This window comes from Symphodus melops (genome assembly GCF_947650265.1).
Source record: "Symphodus melops genome assembly, chromosome: 11".
Classification (NCBI taxonomy): Eukaryota; Metazoa; Chordata; class Actinopteri; order Labriformes; family Labridae; genus Symphodus; species Symphodus melops.
Genome location: NC_136701.1, coordinates 14,778,677 through 14,804,851, shown reverse-complemented (window position 1 = coordinate 14,804,851; position 26,175 = coordinate 14,778,677). Strand labels below are relative to the sequence as shown.

Here is a 26,175-nt window from a genome sequence, read left to right as displayed (position 1 = left end):
ACATACAAAACTATTCATGTTTACATGATTCTGGTTCGTGAGTAAAGACTAGATCTTGTGCTTAAGACTGATTCTGTAGAAAGCTTTTTTAAATACCTGCTAGATCAAAACAGGTAAAAGAACAAAAGCAGCCTATTGGTATCCATGTTAAAATAAACTATAAACTGTATTTCAGTGACCTAATGTGGAATCACTATATATTTAGTCACAATAACTGTATTTTTTTTTTATTTCTGCGCCACAAAATATACAGCCACTGTTCAGGTTGTTGAGGTTGTAGATCAGATAAACCAATCTTGGGTTTGATCTGAGTAAAACTTTGGAGAAGGAAAGACTATCCTATTCCTCTGATGAATTTAAATTGGACAGTAATAATGAATGCCTAATGATTTTTTTTCCCAGTACAAAACTAAATTTTTACAACGCTGTTGAAAAGATGGACTTTTGTTTTATGTATTTGCACTTACATTTCTGATTTGCTGAACTAGTAAATAAAGTAGACAGAGGTTTTAAAAGAAAATTGGGGGACAAATAGGTTAAAATATCAAACACAACATTTGACAAAAGCTGCTTTGTATTTGTCGCCCCCTATAGGGGAAGTGTGTTCTAGGTACTGACTATTGGAGCGCTAGAAATCGAGATTTCATGTCCTGTAAACTTTTTCATCTCGATCAATTTGATGCAATTCCAGGTAAATTAAAAAAAAAAATAGAAGTAAGGTGAATATGACTCTGTTGACGTGGTGAAGTGTGCTTCCCATGTTAGAATCCGGCATGTGTCTCTCTTCCCATATTTTCTTCCCTACTCTCTCTCTCACTATCGTCTGTCCTTTCTCTACAATTAAGGCACAAAAAGCACGAAAATGTATCTTTTAATCTTAAAAAAAAAAAAAAACTGGAAAAGCTCGATTAATTGATCCTGAATAACAAAAAAAAGTTGGATTTCCAAGTGGGATTCGTCAAATTGATCTTTCTAAACTGTCTACAAAACAAGTCATTAATTTAAATGAGCTTCCTCTTGATCTGCACAAAGAATAGCCTACCAATGATTCTGTATGGTAGGGAAAACATTTATAATTATAACTGAAATGAATAATGAATGATGTAAATAAAACTGAAAAAGGTGTTGTTGTTTTTTTGTTATAATTTTTGTGAGATAATTTACGATTCCTTCCCTAGAACTTGTAAATGTTTATTTTTTTATTTTTTATTTTACTGAGGTTTTATTGTTTAACCATCTCTATTCATGCAGTTTAGTGGCTCACTGAGAATGCAGAGGTTTATTTTCCTCATCATACGATTGGAAAATGATGAGGGTTCATTTGTTCGTGACGTCTTTTAAGAAAACCGTGGGAGGAATAGTAACCCAAATTATTGAGAATATTCCAGCAATTTTATAAAAAGCTTTGTTGAAAAGGAAAGTGATTCTCTTTATTTAGTAATGAAGCAGCCACGGTTCAGTAGCGCACATACACACAGCTGAGCGCCACACAGAGACCCAACCATCACCGTGAGCGAGCCTCCCCATACCTCTCACTTTGCATCAAGTCATTGAGTGACGGGTACATTGTCCAAGGCAAGGGGGAAAAGAGTGGTGAGAAATGTTTCTGTGAGAGCTCCTCTCTCAGCTGGGAAAGCATGCTCACCGCAGTCCAGCACACAGCATGTAGCCTATGTCTGAGGCTTCTGATTGGTTGAGTGCACTCATAAAAAACAGGGTTCCTCAGAAGATATGTGGAGGCTGAATGATTTAAAAGACTCATGAATATTTTAGAAATCATTTGAACTTCTAAACGTTTCTGTTTTTCTATTTCTGCACACATAAATAAGAGAATATACTGCTATTTTGCAACCCCTGCTGGCCCTATTGAGAAGTAACTAATCAGCTGATAAATCAGAATAATGGCAGAGAACTGAACAGGTGTAGGCAAGACCAAGTAAATCCAATTGAAGATCTCCAATGCTGAAAACCTTATTTTGTAGGAGAGTAAAAAAATAAACAGAACGTTTTCAAAAGGCCTGTTTATGGATCAAATCTTAACGTGAAATCTTCAAGAAAAACAAAAAGACAGAGAGAACAGAAAAGGACCAATACAATGTATTTCACAACCTTTATATTGAAAAGATAAGTTTTCAATATAACCTGATACATATCTGAGAGACTGAATGGGAAAATGTGTTATTTGAAGTATAAAGAGCAACAAAAATCCATGATAAAATAACGTGTGAGAAGAGTAGAAGAGTATTTCAGTAGATGCTTGGTAGCATGTCTCACAACATGAATCAAATCCATACACACTTCACTGATTGGCATCAAGTTTTATTGTTCACTCAGCACTTATTTCAATACTGCAGGATAGGATTACAATAAATATATCATTCAAACATAAACAAGTTATAACTTATTATTAAGTAAAGGTAATACTATGACAAAAATAAATAAGCAATAACTTCCGGCTTTAATCCTCTACTTCAAAGTTTTATCAAGTCATTACGGTGGCTGCTTGCCGTTTCAAATCAGTTAACCGGACAGATACACGATCACATCTGGTGAAAGACCCTTACATCGTGTCGTTTGTAGGATTGAATCAGAGATGTTGCTTTATTGCGCGTTGAGGTTGTGGTGTTGGCAACATTCCTTGAGATTCTTCAGAAGTTCAGGTATCGGTTTGGTTTCTTCTGAAGTTGTCACATTCTTCAGGGTCTCCGTACAGTCAACCTAAAGTACAAGAAGTTAAGTTAAGAATCTTCACTTTGTGTGTGTGTGTGTGTGTGTGTGTGTGTGTGACTTTGAATCCCCCCAGTTTTTACTTTAAACACCAGAACTCTTACATTGGTCTTGTTGATGTACATCTCCAAGGCTTGAACAAACTTTGTCAATATGTTACGAAGATGATGTTGCTCATTGCTCTTCTTCTGGTTCTCCAGGATCTCATGCACTTTGCAGAAGAACTTTGCCTGTTTGAGAGATATACAACACCATGTAAACTTTTGGTATTAACTACTTCATTAATAATGAAACTTTAAGCAAAATGACCATAGACAATATTCTAGCAATCCGTCTTAAGTTTCTATACAGGGTATTTTAAATGTTACATATGTAAAATGTCTTACCCCGCAGTTTTCGCTGCCTTCTGTCAGACGTGACACATCCTCCACAAAAATGTCCTACACAACATCAAAGGGAATTAGACGTTTGTTTCAACAATAACATGAAAAAATATAATCGATGAATAAAACGCCTGTTAGTTAGATTAGCTTACCTTATTGAAAGATTCTTTGTGTTTTTTCACCAAGTCGATGATGGACATACTGTTGTGAATGGGATTGGCAACAGACAAAGTAATCAGCATAGCTACAGCAGGTAACGCCAGAAGCATCACGGTCTTCATGTTTGTAGCGTGCAGCCTGTCGACCTCTGAGCAGAAGCTGTTGAATTGATCTCTCAGTTGTGAGCTTGCAGCTTGTTCTGAGGTCTTGGCTGAGAAAGACATGCTTTTATACAGTATGTGCTTGAATACGCCTTCGCCATTTTTTTTTTTTTACTCATAACAAAAAAGTAAGATGCAGTGAGTCTGCAGTATTACAAGAGATAAGATTGGTTTTGATAACGCTGTGACTGCTGAGCAACTTCACAAAACTGAGTTAGTTTTCTCTGAATCTAAAGTCTGTTTCCATACAAGGTAAAAAAAAAAAAAAAAAAACCTTCTTAGCAAATTGATTACTTATGGTAAAAAGAGAGACAGTGGTATGTGACAGCTTGTACCTCCACAAGAAATTTAATGACAAAACATTATGAGCTCTCCAAGTGGAAAACATGAAAACAACTGAAAACTGCAAAATTGCCTTGCCTAATTTTTTTTTTTACGTAGAACAGATCCTTCTGTTGCCATTGCTGGCCATCACACAACTCCTGGACTTTGAAAAGACTAAAAAAAACACAAAGTTAGTCTCCATATGACAAAACACAAAAGTTTAGGTCAACACCCTCAAGGCTGTTCAAGCCATTCAATGGCATCACGACTTCTAGTTTTATAGAACTTTTATGGAAGTAGTGGAGGAAACAATATAGTGTAGAACATAAATGAACTTCAGGTAACCTAAAAGTGACTCAAAAAGGAAACTTTATCATTCCAGTTTGGAGATTACCTGAAAAAAAAATTGAGTTGATTTTTGTCAGCCACATTGTGTAGGTTCAATTGTGCAAATCTGTGAAGTTAAATATCAGTTCACAGAATTGATGGGGTCTTGAAGTATGTCAAATGATTGTATTTCTAATATTCTGAAACATGTTCACTGGAACGTTTTCCATAAAGGAAATAAATACAGAAAGTCCAAAGTGTACTGTGAAAGTCCAAAGGAGTTCCAAGAGTCATTTTTTCCTTCAGTGGAGGTACGATGACAGGGAGGTGATGCTGCACTTTGTGATCTCAGAGTTCTGGTCCTGGTTCTTTCGGATGCGATAGAAGTGCTCGATGTAGCTGGACCTACCCAGCAGCTCCACAAAGTCCTCATCGTGGGTGATGATGAGCAGCTGGAAGTTACGCTGGCGAGAGCGGCTCTTAATGATTCTGGGAAGGACGAACAAAAGATAAATATAGTTTAAACAATAAGAGAATGAGAATGAGTTTGAGGAGTAATGTATCTGGTGCAACATAAACTACAGAAGACATTGAGATTGGACTACAGTTCTGAAGAAAGTTACTTAAGTCACACAATGTTGCTAAATGTCTTTGTATCTAACAGCTCAAAACTATGAAGGCACTTGCGTGTGGCCCATCGAAGAGAAAAAAACAGAGTTTGTATCTGACCAGATTTTCTCTCTCTCTCTATAATAAAGCATCTTGTTATCACAAATGTAATGGTAAAAACACTGTTTCAGTCTGTGTCTGTACTGACTCCACAAGGGCGTGCGCCAGTGACTCAATGTTGTCCCGGTCCAGGTTGGTGGTGGGCTCATCCAGGGCCAAGATCCCACAGTTCAGACAGAAGGTCTCTGCCAGAGCTAGACGGATGATTAGGGATGCCAACACCTAAACAAATGTGTTTGAAATAAATAAAAAAATACTCGATATCAGTTTAAAGTGCAGATAAATACTCTTTTTGTGATGTATGCTCATGAAGAAGTTATTTTTCTGGTACCTTCTGACCCGCGCTGCAGCGTCCTCTCATGTCCAAAGCTGTGTCTCCTTTGACCATAACCACTCTGTAGTTGTAAACCCTTCGCCTCACTCCTGCTGAAGAGTTTTCATCCACATCCGACCTGATCTCCACATACTCAATGTCTGGAGAGGGAGCAAGAGGGGGCGGTGACACACAAGAACAATACACCGACGAACACGACACTTTAAAACCATGATTTGGAATTTATTTTCTTTTTTCACGCTTGCTGCACCTTGACCCCTGTAGGTGCTGCGCCACAGGTCGCGGATAATTTTGTTGATCTCATTCATCTTCATGCTGTGAAATTTCATGATGGTTCTGGGAAAAAAAAAGAAAAGTGTATTAGATGCGACACCTTCACGAAAAGGTTACCTCTTTACTTCCTGATTAACTCCATTCTTTTTCTCCAAGCATGAACTGTATAAAGTGGATAGTAGCGTCTTGGTTTAAAGAGCCATGATAATGTTGAAGCGCTTTAAAGCTGCATTCCTTTTTTTGCCAGCAGGGGGAGACTCCTCTGGTTCCAGGATGTCACTGAAGGTGACCTGAAGAGAAAGAAACCCTACTGGTTTATTAATCATTCCCATTGTGAAGATGTTTCTTTACAGCTGAGGATAAAAGATGGTTTCCTTTAGGAGGTCGATACCTTTATTGTCAAAATGCACCCAGAGCATCAAAGCCTCCAGGCCAGAGACCCAGAAACTGCTAGATTCGATAACCAGGTATACTGACCACTGAACTTGCTCATGCTAGTGTTGATAACAGTATGCACACACAGTTATTTGAACTAAACTTGACTGAATGGATAATCATCATAATGTGTTGTTGAAAACTTGCACGTGGCCTGACATGGGTTGTTTTTTTTTTCTCTCTTTCTCTTTTTTATTCCAACACATCCATATAATATCGCTTCAGATATCGGTTGATATGAAGGACTTTAAAACCAACAACTAGATGTTGCTTTCCGGCATACCAAGAATGATTTGATCTACAATCTTCATGCGGTTTGAAATCAGCGGGGTGATATCTGTATTACCAAAAGCGCTTCTTCTGAAGAGCATATATGATGGATAAAAAGATAAAAAAAAGAAAAGAGAGCTGCACTATGTATACATTTAACTGACTAAATAGAGATGACTGGATGTAATGGTGTAGTGAAACAGTATGAAGCTTCAAGGGAAACACAACATGACTTGGTCACTTAATAGACAAGTATAGATTATTGCAAATAAGAATGATAATCTTCCATCATTGGACTTTCATGTTTAATAATAATGTAGCAGAATAGGTACACATTTTATCGACGTTGGTATCAGAACCCAAAAAGGTCCTTATTAAATTAGGCCCTACTGAGGATCCCTTTCTGACTTACAAGTGTCAAGTCACAACAGCAAACAGCTGACCAAAGTGCACAACAATGTATGAAAAAAAAAAAAGTTTACAGGGGATCACAACATCCACAAAAACACTAAAGAATTGAATTATGAATAAATAGAATTGGTAGTGAGAAGAAGAACTGAAGCCTAAAAGAAACACATTCAGGACCAGAAGACTCAAATGCTAACATATAAAAATAATGTCTTAAGACAGGACTTAGTGTAGGGGTGTCAAACTCCAGTCCTGGAGGGCCGGCGTCCTCACACTGTTAGACGTCTCCCTGCTCCAACGCCGCTGAATCCAATGAGCGACTCGTTATCAGGCTTCTGGAGAGCTTGATGACAGCACATTAGTTTAAAGCAGGGGTGTCCAAAGTGCGGCCCGGGGGCCATTTGTGGCCCTTGAGTGGATTTTTTGTGGCCCTTGACTTCAAATCGAAGAATCAGAAGATTTTGGCCCCAGGCCTCATCAGATGGCATATTTCGTTCTTTTTTTTTTTTTTCATTTTAGGTAGGGGGACCTACAAAAGCCTGACTATTCTTTCCAAAAAATTAGAACACAACACTTTCCCACTGCAATTAGTTATTGTGCATTTACAATATTTTTTGAAGAGGTCAAAATACAAAAAGTTCCTTTCAAAATTAAAAAAAACAACAACAAAAAAACCCTGTGGCCCGTGAGCGATTCTAACGCGACAATTTTGGCCCGCAAGAAAAAAAGTTTGGACACCTCTGGTTTAAAGCAAGGACTGGAGTTAGACACCCCTGACCTCGTGTATAACAGGAAAAAAAAAAAAAAAAAAATCAAACCTCCTCGCTTTCTGTGAAAATATATTCGAAACTAATTTTGTGCTCAAGTAGTGCAAGCAAAATCAATTGAAGCTGCTACAGGAAGGAGCGAGAGTTCTCTTCTTGTGTTTCCTAATCTTAATGTGTGCTTGATGGACAGTTTAATGCAAAGGATGGTTATTAAAACACGACCTGACTTTACTGGTCATGTGTGGTTCATTTTCAGTTCACTCACCTTTAGAGACAGCTCTCTGTCTTTGTGAAGCCCGCTCGTGCTCATTCTATTCAACAAGTGGTTTTGTAACATCTGTTTTTAACTTTGATGCTCACACTTAAACACACACACACACACACACACACACACACACACACACACACACACACACACACACACACACACACACACACACACACACACACACACACACACACACACACACACACACACACACACACACACACACACACACACACACACACACACACACACACACACACACACACACACACACACACACACACACACACACACACACAGGTTCTGACTCAGGCCTTTTAAAACAAAGGCGTTGGTATAATTGAGCCGCACATCTCTGCCTTCAATGCATTTTAGACTATTTACTTCATGATACGCTGCAGAGTTTGCGACAGTGGCAGTTTCACATCAACTTCCAAATCAAAACATCTCACCATGATGCCTTTTTCTGGTTTATTCAAAAGCTGTGACCTGGATAAAAAGGCCTGCTTCACGATCTTGATAACAGTGCAAACACTGATGCATTAGTTAGCCCACACACAAGTAAACGATGCTGCTGCTGCTGCTCTATCAGATTGTAAGAGACAGCTGGAGTTCAGACTTCTCTGCTCCAATGTGTTTTAATCCGGGGTTAGTTTCTCTGTCGGACTCCTGGACATACCCAATAAAAAAAATAATAATAAAAAAAAAGGATTGGCTGCTGGAACTAAACATATTTGCTTTGATAAGAACTACTTTGCTCCTGTGATTTGAGGTGTGAAAACCACTGAGGAAAAGAAGTTAGATCATTTATTCTTCACACTCATGAACTTGAAATCAAATGATAGAACTTTCATTTTGAAAAGCTAAACTCTGCAGTGTTTCAGTTGAGTATGTTGTGGCTATCTGTTACCACCCTCCTGACAATTTCCCAAATACATTTTTTTTCAGCATTTCAATGTAAACTGATGCCCATGATAGTTATGTGGTCACATTTCGAGGAAGAAAATCTGATGTTTCGATAATTTTTCTGCCAGTAAGCTGCAACTAAAAAAAAGTCTGTAAGACAATGAAAGTCAACTTGAATTGTCAAGAACTCATTTTGATGTATTTCACTGATTGAACGGCTGATTTTTTTTTTACGAGCTTCGTAACATATTAAGGCTGCCCTTATTAGATCTCTGAAAATAAACTAACGACAAAAATGTGGGCTGGTCCGAAGCTCAAATTGAAATACTGAAATCATAGTTGCTGCAAAAACTGTGAACTGTATTTCTGATAACAAAAGATAAGAGAAAAGTCAATTCACGACTTGTGACGTGTCTTGCTGCATAGCAACTGTTCACCCACACATGGGAAACTCAACTGATACAACGTGCCATCCCGTCACCACGAAATGCGCAACAGCTTTGATTTGTTTGACAGAGATGAATACACTCACACGACACGTAACTTCCCTTTGAGGGGGCTGAGAAAGGTGAGTGCTGATTGCAGTTTGGTCTGAAAAAAAAACAAAAAAACAAAAAACAGAATCTAGTCATATTTACACAATGACTAGATTCTGTTTCACTGTTTTCCTAGTATCTGGGTCAACTTACACATCCTCACTTAGATACAAGTGTCAGTCCCTTCCTTGCTCAGAGTTGCTCTGAGAATGTCCCTAAATCACTATTGAGCTAAAAATCTCTGCTAGGATTCTTGAAGCTTAGTTTAGGAGCTCTTTAAGAAGACTCTCAGATTGTTTGTGACGACCGGTCCTGATCTTTAGCTCACACTCTTAGTGGTTTTAGAAAACACGTGTTTATTAGAATTCAAAAAACTTAACACTACAGAACCAAGTTTACGCTACACTTATTTCCCTGCGCTATACAACAACTACTGGACATATGGTTTAACTAGTCTATACGCTTAATATCTACATTTAAAAGCAATAAACTGCACACATAAAAAAAAAAAAACACAAGCGGTGTTGAAAACACATAATCGTGCACGATTTAAATGTCTAAAAAGTCCTCTCAGCACTGTGTGCAGCACCGCTCCGCTGACGTGCTCTCTTTCTGCCAAATCATGCTTTAATCCAGATCAGTGCTTCATGGGCAGCACGCCTCCAGGCTTCCCGAGAGGAAGTAATCCCAACATGCAAATGTCATCAGGTAAAAACAGACTAAATGTTTTGTTTTGCTCTCACATTGAAAAAAGAAAAAGAAAAAACAGCAGGTGGAGTAATAGCACAAGTAGCCGGCAAATAGCGGTCTGAAACTTTTACATAAAGGAGTAGAGTCTGACTCATATGCTGAATGTTGCATTACAAAGAAATAAATGGTGAATGCCAGCTGTGTGTCTGTGTGTGCATGTGGGAGCAACACTTACTGATCGAGGGCCTTGTAGTAGATATCCAGGTCTTTGATGACCAGCTCTGTGGTCCTCATTGTGATCATCTTGTTTTTGTACAGCTCATCAGCTTTGTTGTACTGATGTTCTCGCAGCTCTTTTCTGGACAAATACATAAATAGATGATTGAATAAATAAAAGTTCAAGTCTTGAACAGATCTGAAGTCGGTTTGGTATATTTCGGGGTTTTTCATATTGTTGCAGCATAAGAATCTTCTGGAAAGGCTGTCAGTATGAACTAGTTCATTACAATTCATTAAGGTCTAAAATTAATGCATTTCTTTTTTAAATCGAGATTAATCATGTGCTATTTTGTCCCTTTAGGTCTTAAATAAAACTTAATGTGACATACTGACACTTCACAGACAGAATCGTTTAACTTTTCTTCTAAACTTTCCGCCATTGTTGTAGCGGCTCTCTGGAGTTTTCATTTCCGGTCTCATCGCCATCACAACCCTACACTGCGATATTCATACTGCATCTTGCGGATGCGTAGCGTTAATTTCTGAGGAACTGCACAACGAACGCTCCAAACCACAGCCGGACGTTCAGACTGATGTCATGCGTTCGTGGAGGAGTAGAACAAGAGCAAGTCTACTGCAATACAGACTTCCCCTTGTGGGACAATGAAGAATCTAAAGGTGAATACTCAGGGCTCTCTGTGGTCACGGTGATGACAATGAAAGACACTGCTGCGTCTTTGAATGGCTCATTTTACTTCTCAGACAGCTCTGTTGACGAGACAAAATGAAACATCAACCTAATAACATTATTTCCCTTTCTCACTGTTCCTCGAAGCTGTTTCCATTTAGTTTTTGATTCGTACTGAGTTTCTTTCTCGGCGGTTAAGTTAATGTTGTAAACTTTGATCTACCCAAAGGTTCTTACTTTATTTCAAAATGCAAACAGGGTTCAATTCAAACAGCAAGAAAATTAATCTCAGCTCAAAAAAAAAAAAAAAAAGATTAACAAAATTCTGACATTTTACAGAGAGACTAAAAATTGGAATTAATCACAATTAACGCTACAAATTCGATGATTTATCACGATTTTAAAAATGTTAATTGTTAGGCAGAGCACATCTTCAGTCTAACTTCTTCTTTGGGAATTTACATAAATTGCCTGACATAATATTTACCTGCAATATACTGATGATGAGTTCAGCTTCATGTGTTAACGCTCTGTCCAGTGTTAAACCAAAGCCTGGAGCGGAGTAGCTCACCTGTAATGCAGTATCTCCTCCTCGAAGCCTTTTTGACGTCCCACTGCGACACTGCGGGTCTTTTTCAGGTCTTCCAACTTGCGTTCGGAATCACGTCTTTCTCTGAAAACCAGGTGAAGAGAAAAGATTGTGATTAAACACTTGCAACCTGTGCATTAATTACTACTAGTCCTGAAAGAGTGACACTTAAAGGTTAAGAAACATTGGTGTTGTCTACACAAACTGTTTCCTTGCAGCCTGGTTTGCCCTTGAAGTTGATTCATCGATGCGATTATTAGCAGTAAAGGCTCTTACTGGCGTAGCTGCATGACTTGCATGTTGCCCATGTCTTTCATTAGAACTTCCCGTTTGGCCACAACCTCCTTCAACTCCTCAACTCGCTTCCTTAGTGTCAGGTTGTCCTGCAGCCACCGCTCCTGGACCTACAACACACATTTAACATTTGAAGAGGACATATTATACCCCCCCCCCCCCGTTCACCTTTTCAAACAGTCCCCTGTGCTCTAAATGAAACATCGGTGCTGTGCTTTGGTTAAAATATAACATGAATCAAGCACCAGAGGAGGTTTCTAACCCTGCAGAAACGAGCTCTCTCAGTATGCTCCGTTTTGGTGTGTATGTCTCTTTAAATGCAATGAGTGTTTTGAGTTTTCCCAGTAGACATCACTCCTCTGTAGGAAGAATAAATATAGCAGATGTGCAAATGTTTTGCACTAGTCTGGAGGTGGAGTCCATGGGAAGAGACACCAGGGGAGGGAATTTTCAAACCAGAATCCAACTTGCGTGATGTCACAAACTGAGAAAATGTGAATTTTTGTCCCCTTTAAAATGTTCACTTCTGGGAACTTTAAACTTTAATAACATACAATGTTCCATCTCTAAATAAGAGGCAGCACTTGTTTCATATAATCAGTAAAACCAAATGACTAAGGAAAGTTCAAAGATGATTGAACGTTGTTATTCAAAAGGTCAAAGAAACAAACTCTGGAGACTGCACCTTCTGAGTGTCGATGTCCTGGCGGATGTTTCCCATCTCCTTGTTGATCTTGTCTTTATACTTCTCCGCTTCATGGAGCTGAGTGTTGGTTTCTTGGAGCTCGGACTCTTTTTGCTGCAACAAGCAAAGATGTTTGATGATTGCAAAACAATAATAGGAGACTGAAAAGTCTGCACACTACATGTCCCTCAAGGTTCCTTTATCTGGGTGAGAGAAGTGTACAAAACAATAATGGACTCGGCCTCCATCAGCGTCGAGTGCTGTTTTTAGTCTTGTTGTGGTCGTGCACCTGAAACTTTATTTGCTGTCGAGCGGGCTTCTTCGTTTTTCACTCAACACAGATACAGCCATGACTCTTCAGCTAGAACTGAGGGAAGCATTACTTTTTACATTTAAGTGTATGTTGAGTCCATCATAAATAAAAATGTCAACATGTTACCTCTTTATATTTGTCTTTGCCTTCATCAATGTATTTGTTGATGTCTCTCTCCAAAATGGTGATCACCTTCACTCGCTCTTTGATGGCATTGATCTGTCAGTGGGCGAGGTATGAAGCACGATTAACCAATCCGAAGATTAAATCAACATTACAACATGATTGTAATTTGAAAGAAAGACATCAGTGTGAATGTGTCCACCTTCTCCTGCCCCTCCTCCTGCTTTAGCCTCTTGCGCTCCACCAGCTCCTGCCTCTCCTGCTGCAGTCTATCAAGAGCAGCAGATAAAGGGGAGAGCTGCTCTTTGGCTTCCTGGTTGGACAAGACGAGAAAGAGAATAAAAAAAATATATAATAATTTATAGAGCATAAACTTTAAACAATTTCACATGTGAAGTCAGACAGTTAAAACGCTCCAAAAAAAGTTTGTTCAGAGAAAAACTGACAGGCTTTATGGCCATAAAATAAATAAAAGGAACTAATGCTTTGACTTAAAAGGTGTTTCTAAAGTGTTATAATATGTGTCAGAAACAGGGGTGGGAAATATGCGCCCTCCCCCCCAAACAACAAACAGTGTTGTCACAGTCGTCAGCGTTTCTTACATGTTGCCATGGTATGATCCGTTGTTGTTGCGGTGCGCTGCGTTTGTAACAATTTGACTTCACTACGTCAAGAAGTGAGGATGTAAGAAAATAAACCGGTTGTTGTGAACTATAGGATATGGCACTTTGCTAGTCAGAAAGGTATTTTGAGTTTCTGTGTATGCATGGTGCTTTTTAAATAAACCAGGAAGAAGCAACTTTACATTAATCAAAACAATATGATGTGCAAAACAGGTACTGACAAGGAAAGGATGAAAAATGAAATCTCTACAAAAACTGTGATGTGAAAAACTGAAAACTACATTTGTTTGTCTCAAACAAATGTAGTTGGAGATAATGCAGAAAATCCAAAACACTGAAGTGTACCCTGATGTCCCGGGTTAAGGTCTGTATTTCGGTGGTGAACTCCACACACTGCTCCTCTAGCTGCTGCTGCTTCTGCATATCACTGCTCAGCTGGAGTTTCTCTGCTCTCGTCTCGTTCACCGCACTTTTAAGCGTCTGAATTTGATCCTGCTGGTCCTGGATCAGCTTACGTTTCAGCTCCATTTTGCTCGAGCCTGCAACAACAAATCAAGTCACACACAGGCAAAGAAAACGTCTTGTTGTCATTTCATTTCCACTTCCAACTTACGCCGGGAACACGATTAGCCTTGAAGAGGTCATGTGGGATGTTTTTAATAGCATGCCACAGATTGTTGGATTAAATGTTGATTTATAGATCGAAGAATCGCTTTAATTAAAGGTTTATAAAATACTGCTTTCAACTGCGTTGTTACATAACGTAAAGGATGACAAAAATACGGTCATACAGTTGTTGTAAAAAAAAAAAAAAAGTTGAGTTTTTACTGTCCCAGAATAGCAAAAAAAATGAAAGAATTCACAAAAACAAAATCCCTTCAATTGTAAACCCATTTTAACCAGATTTGGATTAATTACTTATACCCAACTTTATACTGAAAGAGTCTTTAATTGTACATTAGGTTTTAAAGAAAAGAGGGGCATTGAAGACTAGTGTGTGAGTGAATCTATGCATCACTTTATGCTGAATAAACCTGTCTTTAGTGATTTAAGATGGACTTAAACTCAACAAATATAGAAGTATTATGACACCCTGTGTACTTCACTGTTAAACTGTTTGATACATTTCATTTAAACTTTAATTTAATTTAAAAGCTACGGTAGGTGACATCATGTCATTGGAGATTTGTTTAAAATAACACTTTTTGGTCATTGCATCATCAGTGACAATAAAAAAAAACAGAATAAATGTGTGTCTGATGATTTGTCTGTGTGCACACGCCCCTTTCTATTTAGTCCTGATGAAAAAAATAATAATAATAATAATCATCTGTTCTGAATCAATCAAGCGATCAGGGTTAGCTTGCAAAGAAAAATAAAATTCCTTCCCTTCCTCCCACTCTCCCCTCACCACAAACCAGTTTCTACTTTTTAACTCTTTTGATTGGCTGTCAAGTGTGTCTGAGTCTGGACCCAGACTACAGGACAATGAAATGTCCACATCTTACTGGTGTCCAGCTTGTGCTGAGTTTCTTGTTTCTCCTGGCTGACTTGCTGGATGGTTCTGGTCAGGTCTACTCCCTGAAGTTTGGCTGCATGCTGAGCTATTTTCCTCTCCACCTCTCTAAGGTCCATCTGGCAAGAAAAAAAGGGAGGATGTAATCAACTCTTTTTGGAGAGAGAGAGAGAGAGGGCATGGACAAGGGACAGAATAGCCCATTGTTTAAGGTCTGGAAAAAAGTGAAACAGGCAGAAGAGCGGTACCAGGTATCTGTCCATGAGAGAAATGTCCTGAAGGCAGGCCTTTGCTGTTTCCTCCTCTGACATCAGGGTACCAAGCAGAGTCTCCTGCTCCTCCACATCCCCTTTCAGCTTCTCGATTTCTCTGTTCACAGTCTGCAGGCGGTTTCTTAACTCCGGCAGCTCCTTCTCCTCAAACTGTATGATGGACTGCCTGGAAAACGATGAATGAATACAAATATATTTGTTTTAAAGTTCAAAGGATAAACATCCACGTTCAGTTCGACCAACGTCCTTTAACATCCTCTCATCTTTGACTCTCTATAGTTAATAAATATATCGTCTGAAGACAAACGAATCTGGATAAAGGACGACAGTTTTCCGACTGAGTTGTGCGATTGAGAATAATTCAGATTGGTTGCAATCAGGGAAGAAAATGAAAAAACTAAAAATCGGGTTGTTTTCTTTTCATTTCTATCTTGAATTCTATCCAGCCAATAAAAGCAAGTAGAAAGCCAAATTGTTTCCCTACGTTACTTCAGTTTAAAAGAGTTCAAAGTAAATAAAACAATCTTTGAATATTCGGCAAGGAATTTAATTTGACAGGTTTCGAGCTCACTCAGAGTGGATTTTCCTATGTTTTGCATTAAGGTACCTCAAAATGGTAGTTGCTATTCTTAAAAGTGTGAAAGACGCATGGGTACCTTCATAAATTCAAATTTGACAGCTATATAGAGTTGGATGACGACTTAAAAAACGACACAAACTTACCGGTAAAACTTTACGTACCGCTGTACCAGAGAGAAGCTGTTTACTGAAGAACACTTTTATATAATCGGTGGTTTGAAGGCGTTTTCGGGTTGTGTAAGTCGGCCTTGTGTGTACCTGTTTCCTACATGTTTCAAAAGATTTAACAGCTTTGATTTGTATCTCACTTGTTGAACACTTGAACATAAAAAATGCATTCAGTTTAATAAACACTCTGATGTGTGGGACTCTGCTCCTAACAAATCTGTATTATATGAGAGTCTGGCTCCATCTAGTGGGCTTGTTGTGAAACTCCATGACTCTACTGAGAGAGTTCTGTTGTTGCCCTTATGCATAGATTCACGATGAAAGCAGAAGGAGTGAGTCTAAGTTACAGGATGAAACAACAACACGAAGATGGTTTAAAACAGCACAAAAGGCAGGTCATCATCAGCGTTTGAATGAGTGAATGGTAGTGAACCCCTCTTTGACAGAATTGAGCCTAAAAAATATAAAGAACCATGGAAATAAATGCTGAGCCGTCATAAAGGCCGTACAGACTTAATTAGCTGCCAAAACACAGCGTTTGTTTTTGAACATTGTTTTCCTTCATCTTCCTTTCATGCCATTTCTTCTTTCTTTTTTTTTCATGAAATCAAATCAGAAGAAAAAATATTTTGTTGAGGTTTGGAGAGGAGAGCTCATCCGCCTTTCCCCACACGCCTTACCGCTTGAATGAACACGACAGATTGAAGCTGAAAAATCTATTTTTAGTGTGACAAGCAAAGGCTGCAGCCAGCTGTGTGGCTTTTGGGGGGGGGGGGGGGGGGGGTTGGAGACATTGTTTTTGACAGATTTAGTTTGCTGTTGCTTTTTTGTTTTGGTTGTATGAATCATGTTTCATTCATGAGCTCGAGCGCAAAAAGTCTGAAACCGGGAACCACAGGAGCTGATCGAGAAAGCTCACACCGTTTTAAAAATGTGTTTATAGACACACCAGAAGGTAGGAGATCCTGAACACACCTGTCATATTTAAGCCTTCTTGAGAGTGGGCTTACTTACTTTAAATAAATAAACAAAAAGGCTTCTTGTTGTCTTGCTAACCCCATGCCTGTTTTTGTCGTTTTTGAATTTATCAAATGTTAAACAGTTCTTTGACATTTACAGACATTAAACTCAAAGGAGGTTTTTTTCTCTTTTGTCGACTGGACTAATGGTTATAGACTCTCTCCGTACCTGATAGGTCGGAGAGCCACCATATCATCTCTCTTCTTCTCCTTCCTCTTCAGGTCCTGCTCAGTGTTTTTCAGCTTGTCTGGCACTAGGCGCAGTTTGGACTGCATGTCGCTGATAACTTCCTGCAGATCCGGCTCTGAGGGGAACGTTCTCTGACACACGGGGCAGCAGGGCTCTCTCTCCTCTGTCAGCTGGCTGATGAACTGAGTGTACACTGCTGTGGCTCCAGCCAGCATGGCTGGGTTAAGGGCAAATAACAAAACACATTTTTTAAGATTTGTACGTGCACGTTAAAAATCTTAAATCTCAACAACACACACATCAGTAAGAAGGAAGCAAGGACGATCCTTAAGTGTTCTCTTCTGGAGACTCACCTCTTTGTTTGGAGACTTTCTCCAGGTCGTCTTGCAGTTTGCCCAGGTCCTGCTCCAGATCCTGACTGCCACATACGTTGAAGAACTTCTCTTGGTCGTTTGCTAACTGCTGCTCCTTTTTTCGTACCTCAGCAGCAATATGGCTTTTATTCTGCTCGCTTGATGCCAGGTCTTTACTGAGAATCATTACAATTTTGTTAAACAGTGTAGCAAAGGGATTTTTTTTTTTTTTTTTCCATTGAGCAGGATTTTTAATGTTAGTAAATTTTACTAACTTGAGTTTGGCAAGTTTGTCCCTGGTACTGTTGATTTCCTTAGATTTGGCATAGATCCAGTCCTCCAGCTCTCTTTTGTTGGGGAAGTGACCGAGCAGTGACACCAGATCTTCGCTGTGACGAGACTTGATCTTACGTACCTGCTCGTCCTTCTCAGTCTGAACAAACGACAGAGGAAAGATGAGAGTGGAGGCAGCAGAGTACAACAAATTAAAAAAAGAAAAGGAAAGAAAGGCAGTAATACAAAGATGTGCAGAGGGAAAAGAGTGAGAAGAGATAAGACAGAGAGGGGAAACGCGTTACCTTGTCTTTCTTTAGCATGTCCATCTGCGTCCGTGCTGTGGTGTGTGAGTTGAGCATCTCCATCTCTTTGTCCAGCTGTCTTTGCGCGCGATCAAGTTCGCTCTTTTCTCTCTGGAGCTCCACCACCTCGGCCTTCAGCTCCTCCACATTGGAGTTTTCAACTGCGCTCTGCAACTCACGCTCCTAAAAAAAGACAACACACACAAACTTAGAAAGTACGTAGTTTGTTTTGAAAATATGAATAAAAGGTGTGCTGTATCTCAGTTACATATTCTAATGAATTCAGAGGGGTTTTTTTTAAGTGAATTTAGAAAAGAACTAAGTAAAAGTAATCACAGAAATCCACTTTGGCCTGTGTCGATGCTCACCGCTTTCGCCAGCTCATTCTCCAGTTCTTGCAGTCGGCTGGACGAGCCCTCCAGCCTCTGCAGCTCTGCCCTGATGTTTCTTAGCTCTTGCTGCTTTTTCCCCTGCAGGTCTCTCTTCAACTCCACGGTTCTCTCCAGGCCGGTCTTCTTGTCCCTCATTTCATCGATGGACTGCTGCTTCTGCTGCTCCTTCTCCTGCAGCTCCGCCTGAGGGGACAGAACATCGAGAGGAGGAATCATAAACAGTTCTCGAGGGCAGAGTACAACATTTGGAAAGTGAAGAAAACAGAGCTGTTTAAAATCATTTAATAACCACAATAGTCGTTTTGTCTTACACAATTATCAGGGATCAAATTTTATCATCATATTGCAACGTTTTATTGAATATTGAGCCACAGGAATCCAGAAAGTTTGGTGTAAAACTGAACATACTTGTTTTGGTAGGTTGACGGTCTAAAACACACACCAACATGAAAGGGAGTGTTTCTTACCAGAGCCTGAGAGACTGTGTCTTTTTCCTGCTCCAGTCTCTGTGTGACGTGACGATTAAAGCTCTCAAGTTGAAGGGTGCTAAAAGGAGGTCGGTCATAACCCTCCATCTCCAGAGAAGACGACAGAGAGCGAACCTGAGAAAGAAAGATGCATATAGATATAGAAATTGTTTCTAATATCACAAGTAGGGTTGCAAAGGGGTGGAAAGTTTCCCGGTTAATTTCTGGAAACTATCGATGGGAAGTTAAGCTTGGGAGTTTTGGAAACAAAATGTTTATATTTATGCTTGGATATGATCGATTTGATCAAATGACCCTTAATTTCCAGTTAATTCCCATGGAAGGTTTCCAACTTTGAAAATTCTGGGAATTTTGCAACCCTAACCACGAATAATCCCTACACTTGAAAGTCATTTTTAATAACCACCACAAACAACTTTTTTTTCCTTTCCATATTTGACAGAATTCTGTCTTTGATAAAGTCATCAGGCTTGTGTTTGGAAACTGAAGATCAGATTTTTTTTTTTTTTAATTTGTTGGATTAATTCACAGAAGTGAATTTAACATCCGTGAGAGAAAATGATTGTCATCTCTAATGTACCGTGTATCCTTCCGAGGAAGCTTTGTAAGGTACTGCTGCACAAGTGTAGGGAGGTTCATATTTCGGTCATACCTGAGTGTCACGGTTCTTGATGTTTTGAGTTTGTCTGTCGGCCTCAAGCTGCAGACGACCTGAGAAATAGCAGAGCGGACATATCTCTCTTCATGTGTGTGATGATCACCTTCTTTTTATAGTTCATTAATACTTTTTCTATTTTTCTATTATTCAGAAAACAGTCTCCAAAGGTAAGTGCTTCAGTTTTTGATTTTTTTTTTAAAAGCTCATGATAAGAAGATATATAGGTGTGTGTGTGTGTGTACCTTGCTCTACCAGGAGATCAGCTTTGACTCTGTTGAGTCTCTGACATTCTCGACCAGCTCTCTCCAGCTCCTTCTGGCAGTCTGTCAGCCTGCGCTCCTTCTCCCTCACCGTCTTCTGATGGTTCTGGTAAACGTCCTGCAGCTGCTCATCTGAACCTTGGAACACCTGCAGCAAACACAGCTCACAGGCTGAGATCGGCTCGAGGGCTAAGCGAGCACGTCATGGCAAATTGTCCGCATCAGAAGTTTGACTCGACTGTGGAGCTTCCCAACATAATGAAAACAGAAAGGCGACACTGGAGGCTTAAAAATGACCTGGGTAAAAAAAAAAAAAAACTTCATCCACAAAACAAAGTTTTCAAAGTTATTCTTTGCGTAAAGGTACTCACATGCCATGGCTCTCAGTTGCTGATGCTTTCTCTTCCTCACACACAAATAATTTCACATTCAAGACAAGCAGGACTGATGTAAACAGTCGTACTGGAGGGAGGACAGACTTTACTGACAAACACTGAAGCTACCTCTTTGAGGGGCTGGTTTAAACTTAGGAAGGCGTCATATAAACACATTTTCTTTAGACAGCACAAAGGTGGAAGTATGACAAATTAAAAAGAGGACAAACTTGATCTTAACTTGATAGAATGAATATTCCTATATTCAATATCTGCATATGTTCTGTGTGCTGTTTACATGTTGAGCAACCATTAAGGGCCCTCTGTGTTCATTGTAAAAGTTATTTAGCTTTTAGCAGTTTCTTCATTATTGATTTTTTATTTTGTTAGTCACAATAGTAAAAGTTGCAATAAGGCACAAAGGGAAGACATGTTTATATCTGTGTGTTAAAAACTGAACAAGGATGTTATTGGCAAAGTACAAAACAAAAAACAAAAAACAGACACACAGACCACTCAACAAAAAGTGATTAAACTTATTCATGTATACTTTCATTTCCATCAGGATCAATAAAGTATCTATGTATCTTAAATGGTTCAACTCACAAAACACGGTGCCTGGAAGTGATCCATATATTAGTGCTGAGCAGCCAGCTGTCTGTCACTATCACAGAACAGTTCAATAGTTGTCATTTAGTAGTATCACTGCAGAGGGTTGGCTTGGGCTCAGTGGTAAAGTCGGTCATCTCTCAACGACACACGACTGAACCCTGACTTACTGCTGCGTCAGTGAATGGGATTAGTTCATACTGATAGACTGTCCAAAGCAGTCTCAGTGTGTGAATGTGGTGCGAATGGGTGAATGTGACGTGTGGTGTAAGAGCTCTGAGTGGACGCGAGAATAGAAAAGTGCTGTGCAAACATTTGTGCCTTTTCTGCATCACTTGATAAATATGATCTGTGATAAGAAAATATGTTGTTTAAAGAAAAAAAATCACATTGAAATGCAGAGGCGACGCTGAAACAGAAGGAAAAGTGTCCTGGCTCCTGTATGACAGGACGGACCAGAAACTCCCATCACTCGTAAAAGACGTTCAATATCAATACGAGGCAGAGATCAACGAGCTAAACGACCCTCTTCACCATCTGCAGTCTCTCTCTTATTTCCCCATTTAGGGTAATGACCCTTCTTACAGAGTGGAGGCTGGAGTATTGTTAAGCACGTGCTTAGTGAAAGAAACTCCCAAACAGACCAGAGGGGGAGAAATGTTCCCCTTTTTGTTTCAGTCTCATCATCTGTGCTCTTGCATTTCATTTACCCTCTATCACATCTTTAAAGCCTCATGTCAGGAATCATTTTGGCAAACCTCCACTGTTGCTGGTATCTTCTTCCCTGCACTCTTCAATTAGTCATTCCTGTTTCTCATTTCTATTAAAGATCCTAGTTAAACGCGTATTACCACACACCTGATACATGCACTTCTTTACATGTGCATCTATGTTGTGGTTTTTTTTATCTCACCTGTTCCATCGTTTCTTCCAGCTCTTTGTTGTCCTCCTCCATCTGCTTCTTCCTGCTGTCCAAAGCCTTGATGTCGTTGTCCAGCTTCATCACTTTACCCAGCTTCATGTCAATATCTGTGAGACGAACCTAAAAGTGGAAGTGAAAGTGTCTCATCAGATACTTGGAGCGCTGTACAGCGAGCGTGACTCTGGCGTGCTTAGACCTCAGACTGACGGAATGTTTCGCTGAAATCACGTGGTTACAGTTGACGACGTTCCCATTGGTCTATACGTCAAGTCTACTTTCAAGACGCGCAGTACAAACTACCACTGTAGATACACTGATATCTGCACTTTAATCAATATACCAGTCGACTGACATTGTGAACAATTTTATAAACTCAGATGTTTTTGACATACGGCTTTCTCTCAGAATCTTCCAGAAAATAAATATTCATAAAGCATGTTTAAGGTCAGATATGTTGTGTGTTACACAAAATATGATGCATAAAGACTCGTAACTCTGTGGCTGATGACTCAGCACCTTAAAAAAAAGTGCTGTGCGTACTGTATGTTTGCAGGTGAATGAAAGAATTTTTAAAGATGATTTGTGGGTGTAACCTCACGCTGATAAACATTCTCCATTAAAGCTGCTGCATTTGCTCTGTCTTTAAACAAAATACATGCACAAACCTCGAGTGGGTCTATCTGGTTCTCTATCTGCTGGACACTGTCTTTAGAGGCTGTCAGCTGAGCCTCCTTGGTGGCAACCATCTCTTTAATCTGTTGGGCTTTCTCTTTGTTCTGCTTCAGGTAGCCCAGCTCCATCTGACACGTTTTCACCGTCTGACTCTGTTTGAGTCGCAACTGACGCATCGTCTCCAGAGCTTTGATATACCTGGGAAGAAGAAATATAAACTCTTGAGTTCCCCTTCTAACCAAAAGTATCCCACAAGTATCTGCAGGTTTGTGTTTCTCTCAGGCGCTTTGGATTCATTTATTTCGTCAAAGCGATTAAACGAAGGTGGAAGATTTACTTTGTTGCAGCAAAGATGGAGTCAAACTTGTCTTTGAGCGCTTTGCCCTCGCTGAGCGGCCAGTTCGACTCTTCTTGGTGACAAAAGATGACGTGGTTCAGGACAGGCTTCGACACACCCAGTGCAGAGATCATCTCCCGATCCAGTTCACCGCACTTTGCTGACAAGCTCGTTTTCTCACCGTCCCTGAGTAGAGGTTGCATGCAAAAAAAAAAAAAAGAAGGTCACGGTATATTTACATAAAATGTTCAACAAAAGGGATTTTTCTAAAAGTTAGACTTGGGCTTACTTAATTCGAGTAATGACCTGATCCAAACTTTTAAAAGTGTAGTTTTTTGCCTTCTGGGTGCAAGACATGGAGCGTTGAATCGTCACTTTCTCTCCGTTAACGTCAGAGAATAAGAGTCGAATCTGTGCTCGCACATCGGTCTCGTGGGCATCCTGAATTCACAAAGCACATCCTGACTTTAGTGGGACTGAAGACTAAATTCCACGAGATGCGTGTACGGTCTGTCTCCACTCCTTCAGGACAGCCCTCAGCAGCAGATAAGCAAGGCTTCTATTTTTGCCGGAACACGGCACATCAATTTACAGAAAAGATCGAGCGGGACAAGAAGTTAGACACAGACACAACAGTAAAACTGCTGTTGCCATTGAATCTGTAAAATTACTGCAGGAATTCCTCAGTCTCTGCACTCGAGCTGTGGGTTTTGTTAGACGAGGGAGCCGTAACGAACCGGAGTGGATACATAGCGTTCACGTATCTGGTGGAAGTTCTGGATTACAAAGGTACTGCTGCACTTTAGCAGAAATGGAAAAAGTTAAGAATAAAAACTGAAAGTGAGTGCTAAACAGGTTAGTAGAAGGAACATTTTCTAAAATACTGATTACAATCCCCATACAACAGAACTCAAGCGCTCAAAACTAAATCTAAAGCAAGCCTGAGTTACTTACAAACACAAGAGAACAAGCTCACCTTTGGATCATGAACAAAAGCACCTCCTTTAGATCCTGGGGGAAGTTCTCCTGATGTTGCATACTTAAGGCACTCAATAATAGTCTGGTGTGGGGGAGAAATAGTTCAATGAAAAACAAATCACTTTGTGAGAGATAAACATGTCATTTTGAAATATCTTCAACAACTTTTCACATGGCTGCTTTCAGAATATGAAATAAGAAAATGATCACATCAGCTACACTCGGCGAACATGTGGCACGTCAAAGATTCTGTCACTACTTTCTTGTTCATTGACTCCAGGCCATGCTTCGGTCAATCTCTGCTCTCAAAACATGTTCTCATACCGTTTTCCCTGCTCCATTGGGTCCGACCAGCACAGTCAGAGGAGAGAAGAAAGAGATGACTTGTTTGTCTTTATCCTCAATGCCAAAGCTCCTCACCCCCAGGATGCTCATCTTGTCTATTTTAGACATGTTTCCTATCCAGAGGAGAAAAGGGAAGACAAACAGACAGAGAGAGGAGGGATGAGAATATACAATGTGTGAAGTGTTAATTACGAAACTTTGAGAAAACTGAGAAATTATAATCTTTTCCCCAATGCTACTTTAAAGGGGACATATTATACCTTTTCAAACAGTCCCCTGTGCTCTAAATGAAACTGTGCTGTGGTCAAAATATATCATGAATCAAGCAGCAGAAGAGGTTTGTGACCCTGTCAAAACCAACTCTCTCAGAGCGCTTCGTTTTGGTGTGTGTCTCTTTAAATGCCACAAGCCCTCCTGAGTTCTCCCAGCAGACATCACTCCTCTGTAATGACAATGAAAATGGCAGAACTGCGCAAAAGTTTAGCTCCAGGCTGGAGGTGGTGTCCATGGGTGGAGATACCAGGGGAGGGGAATCCAACTTGTGATGTCACAAACTGAGAACATTTGAAACTGAGCATTTTTCTCTGCGTGGTAAGACTTATGCAGATCATAAACAAAGAACTGGATGGATTTATTTCAAATTGTGTGGGTTGATAGACACTCAGATTAACCAAATAAATGATCAAAAACACTGTAAAAGTGGATTTTTCATATTATGTCCCCTTTAAGATTCTACAGTGACTGTCTGATTGGTCATACTTATCAGGGGTATTAGATGATTGGAATTATGACTTGTGGTATTTTAATTACTGTCAGATTGGTGCTACTAATCTAAACTGTCAAGACTCTTCACTTAATTGGTCATATCAGTATTACCATATATCACACATTTGATGAGCACTAAAAACAATCTTGTTTTTATAATTAGCTGTTTCTGTTCTCCCGCTGCCTTTGCAGTCTCTCTGAAAAGATTGTAGTCTGGCTTAAATACATTACCAACAGCTGCTTCATCATGAAAGCTTTAGATGGGGGGTCTTGAAACATGTTTAATGTAAAATGAAGTTTACTGCTCGTGTTGACAAACATAACGTGACTAGTTAGAAGTCCTCACCAGCCTGTTCACGTTTTTAAAGAAGAAACAAGAATGAATAACAATCAAACCCCTTTAATGGCCTGGTATTCCAGTCCGAGGGTTGACCGTGTAACCTCTGTTGGATGTCTGTTTCTTCTCCTTATAAAAATACATCGCGCCGAACTCAACAATTTTACATGCTAGCTTTCAACGTAAGTTTGGCTACGTGCTATTTAGCAGTGATTCAAACTTCCGGACTCATTGTCGAGCTGAATGTTTCGCTTTACAGTAATACAAACGTGATTTTCTTGGTTACATTATTGATTTTTTTTTATTATAACTCACCTCAGAGTATTGGTTTGTTACTGTAGAGACGTGAGGGGACGGGAGTGAGCTTTCGCGCTGTGTGTGATATGACAAAAACGTGTCCACTTCCGACTTCCGGTTTCACATTTATACTGGGTACCGTAGATATACTATCTATGCCGTGTACAGCATAGCAATATGTAAACATATGAATATGTAAATATGAAGGAGAGTCCATGGTTCAGGCTTATCTTTCCTTCTTTTAATAATTCATGTTTGGATAGTAGTCACCGTGATATTAATTAAATGCTTACTATTTATAGTAACTATTTAATTACTATTTAATGCTTACTATTTATATATAAATATATATTTATATATATATATGTATATATATATATATATATATATATATACACACACACACACACACACACACACACACACACACACACACACAAACACACACACACACACACACACACACATACATATATACATGTGTCTATTTCTTTTGTAGTAGTGCATTTTGTTAGGGAGTACTTTCAGCAATGGCATATATTTAGGGCAAGAGGAAGCTGTATGTGTGTCAAATAAACCATAAGTTCATTGTTCATATAAAGAAAACTCAAGTCCCCCTGTGCAATAATGTGTTTTCAATCGTCAAGAACAAAAAAATTGTCACAAAAAAAACAAGCTATTAAGCCTTTGGCTTCACAGGATATCGTTGTGTTTCTGTTATATCATGTCTATAGTGTCATAACAATATGAACATATAGAAGTTCATCAGCCTAATCATCGCTAAACAGTTATTACCTTGTTCATCAGAGTGCTTTGTTTTTTAAAGAATTATCAG

The 26,175-nt window shown here is 39.4% G+C and overlaps 2 protein-coding genes across 3 annotated transcripts; both read right to left on the bottom strand.

Moving 5' to 3' along the window:
* Positions 1–2,356: 2,356 nt before the first annotated feature.
* LOC306831479 (uncharacterized protein) lies at positions 2,357–3,619 on the bottom strand. The gene is made up of 4 exons (XM_079355607.1): positions 3,263–3,619; positions 3,114–3,167; positions 2,832–2,957; positions 2,357–2,718 (listed from the first exon to the last, which is right to left on the bottom strand). The coding sequence occupies exons 1-4, from the start codon at positions 3,491–3,493 to the stop codon at positions 2,602–2,604; spliced, it is 528 nt and encodes a 175-aa protein (XP_079211733.1). The 5' UTR covers positions 3,494–3,619; the 3' UTR covers positions 2,357–2,601.
* A 129-nt stretch (positions 3,620–3,748) lies between these two features.
* On the bottom strand, positions 3,749–25,465 carry rad50 (RAD50 homolog, double strand break repair protein). 2 transcript variants are annotated; one of them, XM_079355591.1, is made up of 28 exons: positions 25,359–25,465; positions 23,921–24,054; positions 23,595–23,678; positions 22,908–23,059; positions 22,619–22,804; positions 22,275–22,479; positions 21,601–21,729; positions 19,687–19,852; positions 19,439–19,497; positions 18,766–18,900; positions 18,275–18,481; positions 17,907–18,089; positions 17,604–17,761; positions 17,329–17,504; positions 16,955–17,192; positions 14,996–15,185; positions 14,740–14,866; positions 13,577–13,770; positions 12,811–12,921; positions 12,612–12,704; positions 12,173–12,286; positions 11,470–11,597; positions 11,176–11,277; positions 9,933–10,055; positions 5,395–5,480; positions 5,142–5,284; positions 4,899–5,032; positions 3,749–4,570 (listed from the first exon to the last, which is right to left on the bottom strand). In XM_079355591.1, exons 2-28 carry the CDS (start codon positions 24,047–24,049, stop codon positions 4,384–4,386), a joined length of 3,939 nt encoding a protein of 1,312 aa, XP_079211717.1. In that variant the 5' UTR covers positions 24,050–24,054; positions 25,359–25,465; the 3' UTR covers positions 3,749–4,383. The 2 variants fall into 2 exon arrangements, with proteins under 2 accessions (XP_079211717.1, XP_079211718.1); XM_079355592.1 differs by lacking the exons at positions 3,749–4,570; positions 4,899–5,032; positions 5,142–5,284; positions 5,395–5,480; positions 9,933–10,055 and adding an exon at positions 10,496–10,684.
* Positions 25,466–26,175: the final 710 nt, after the last annotated feature.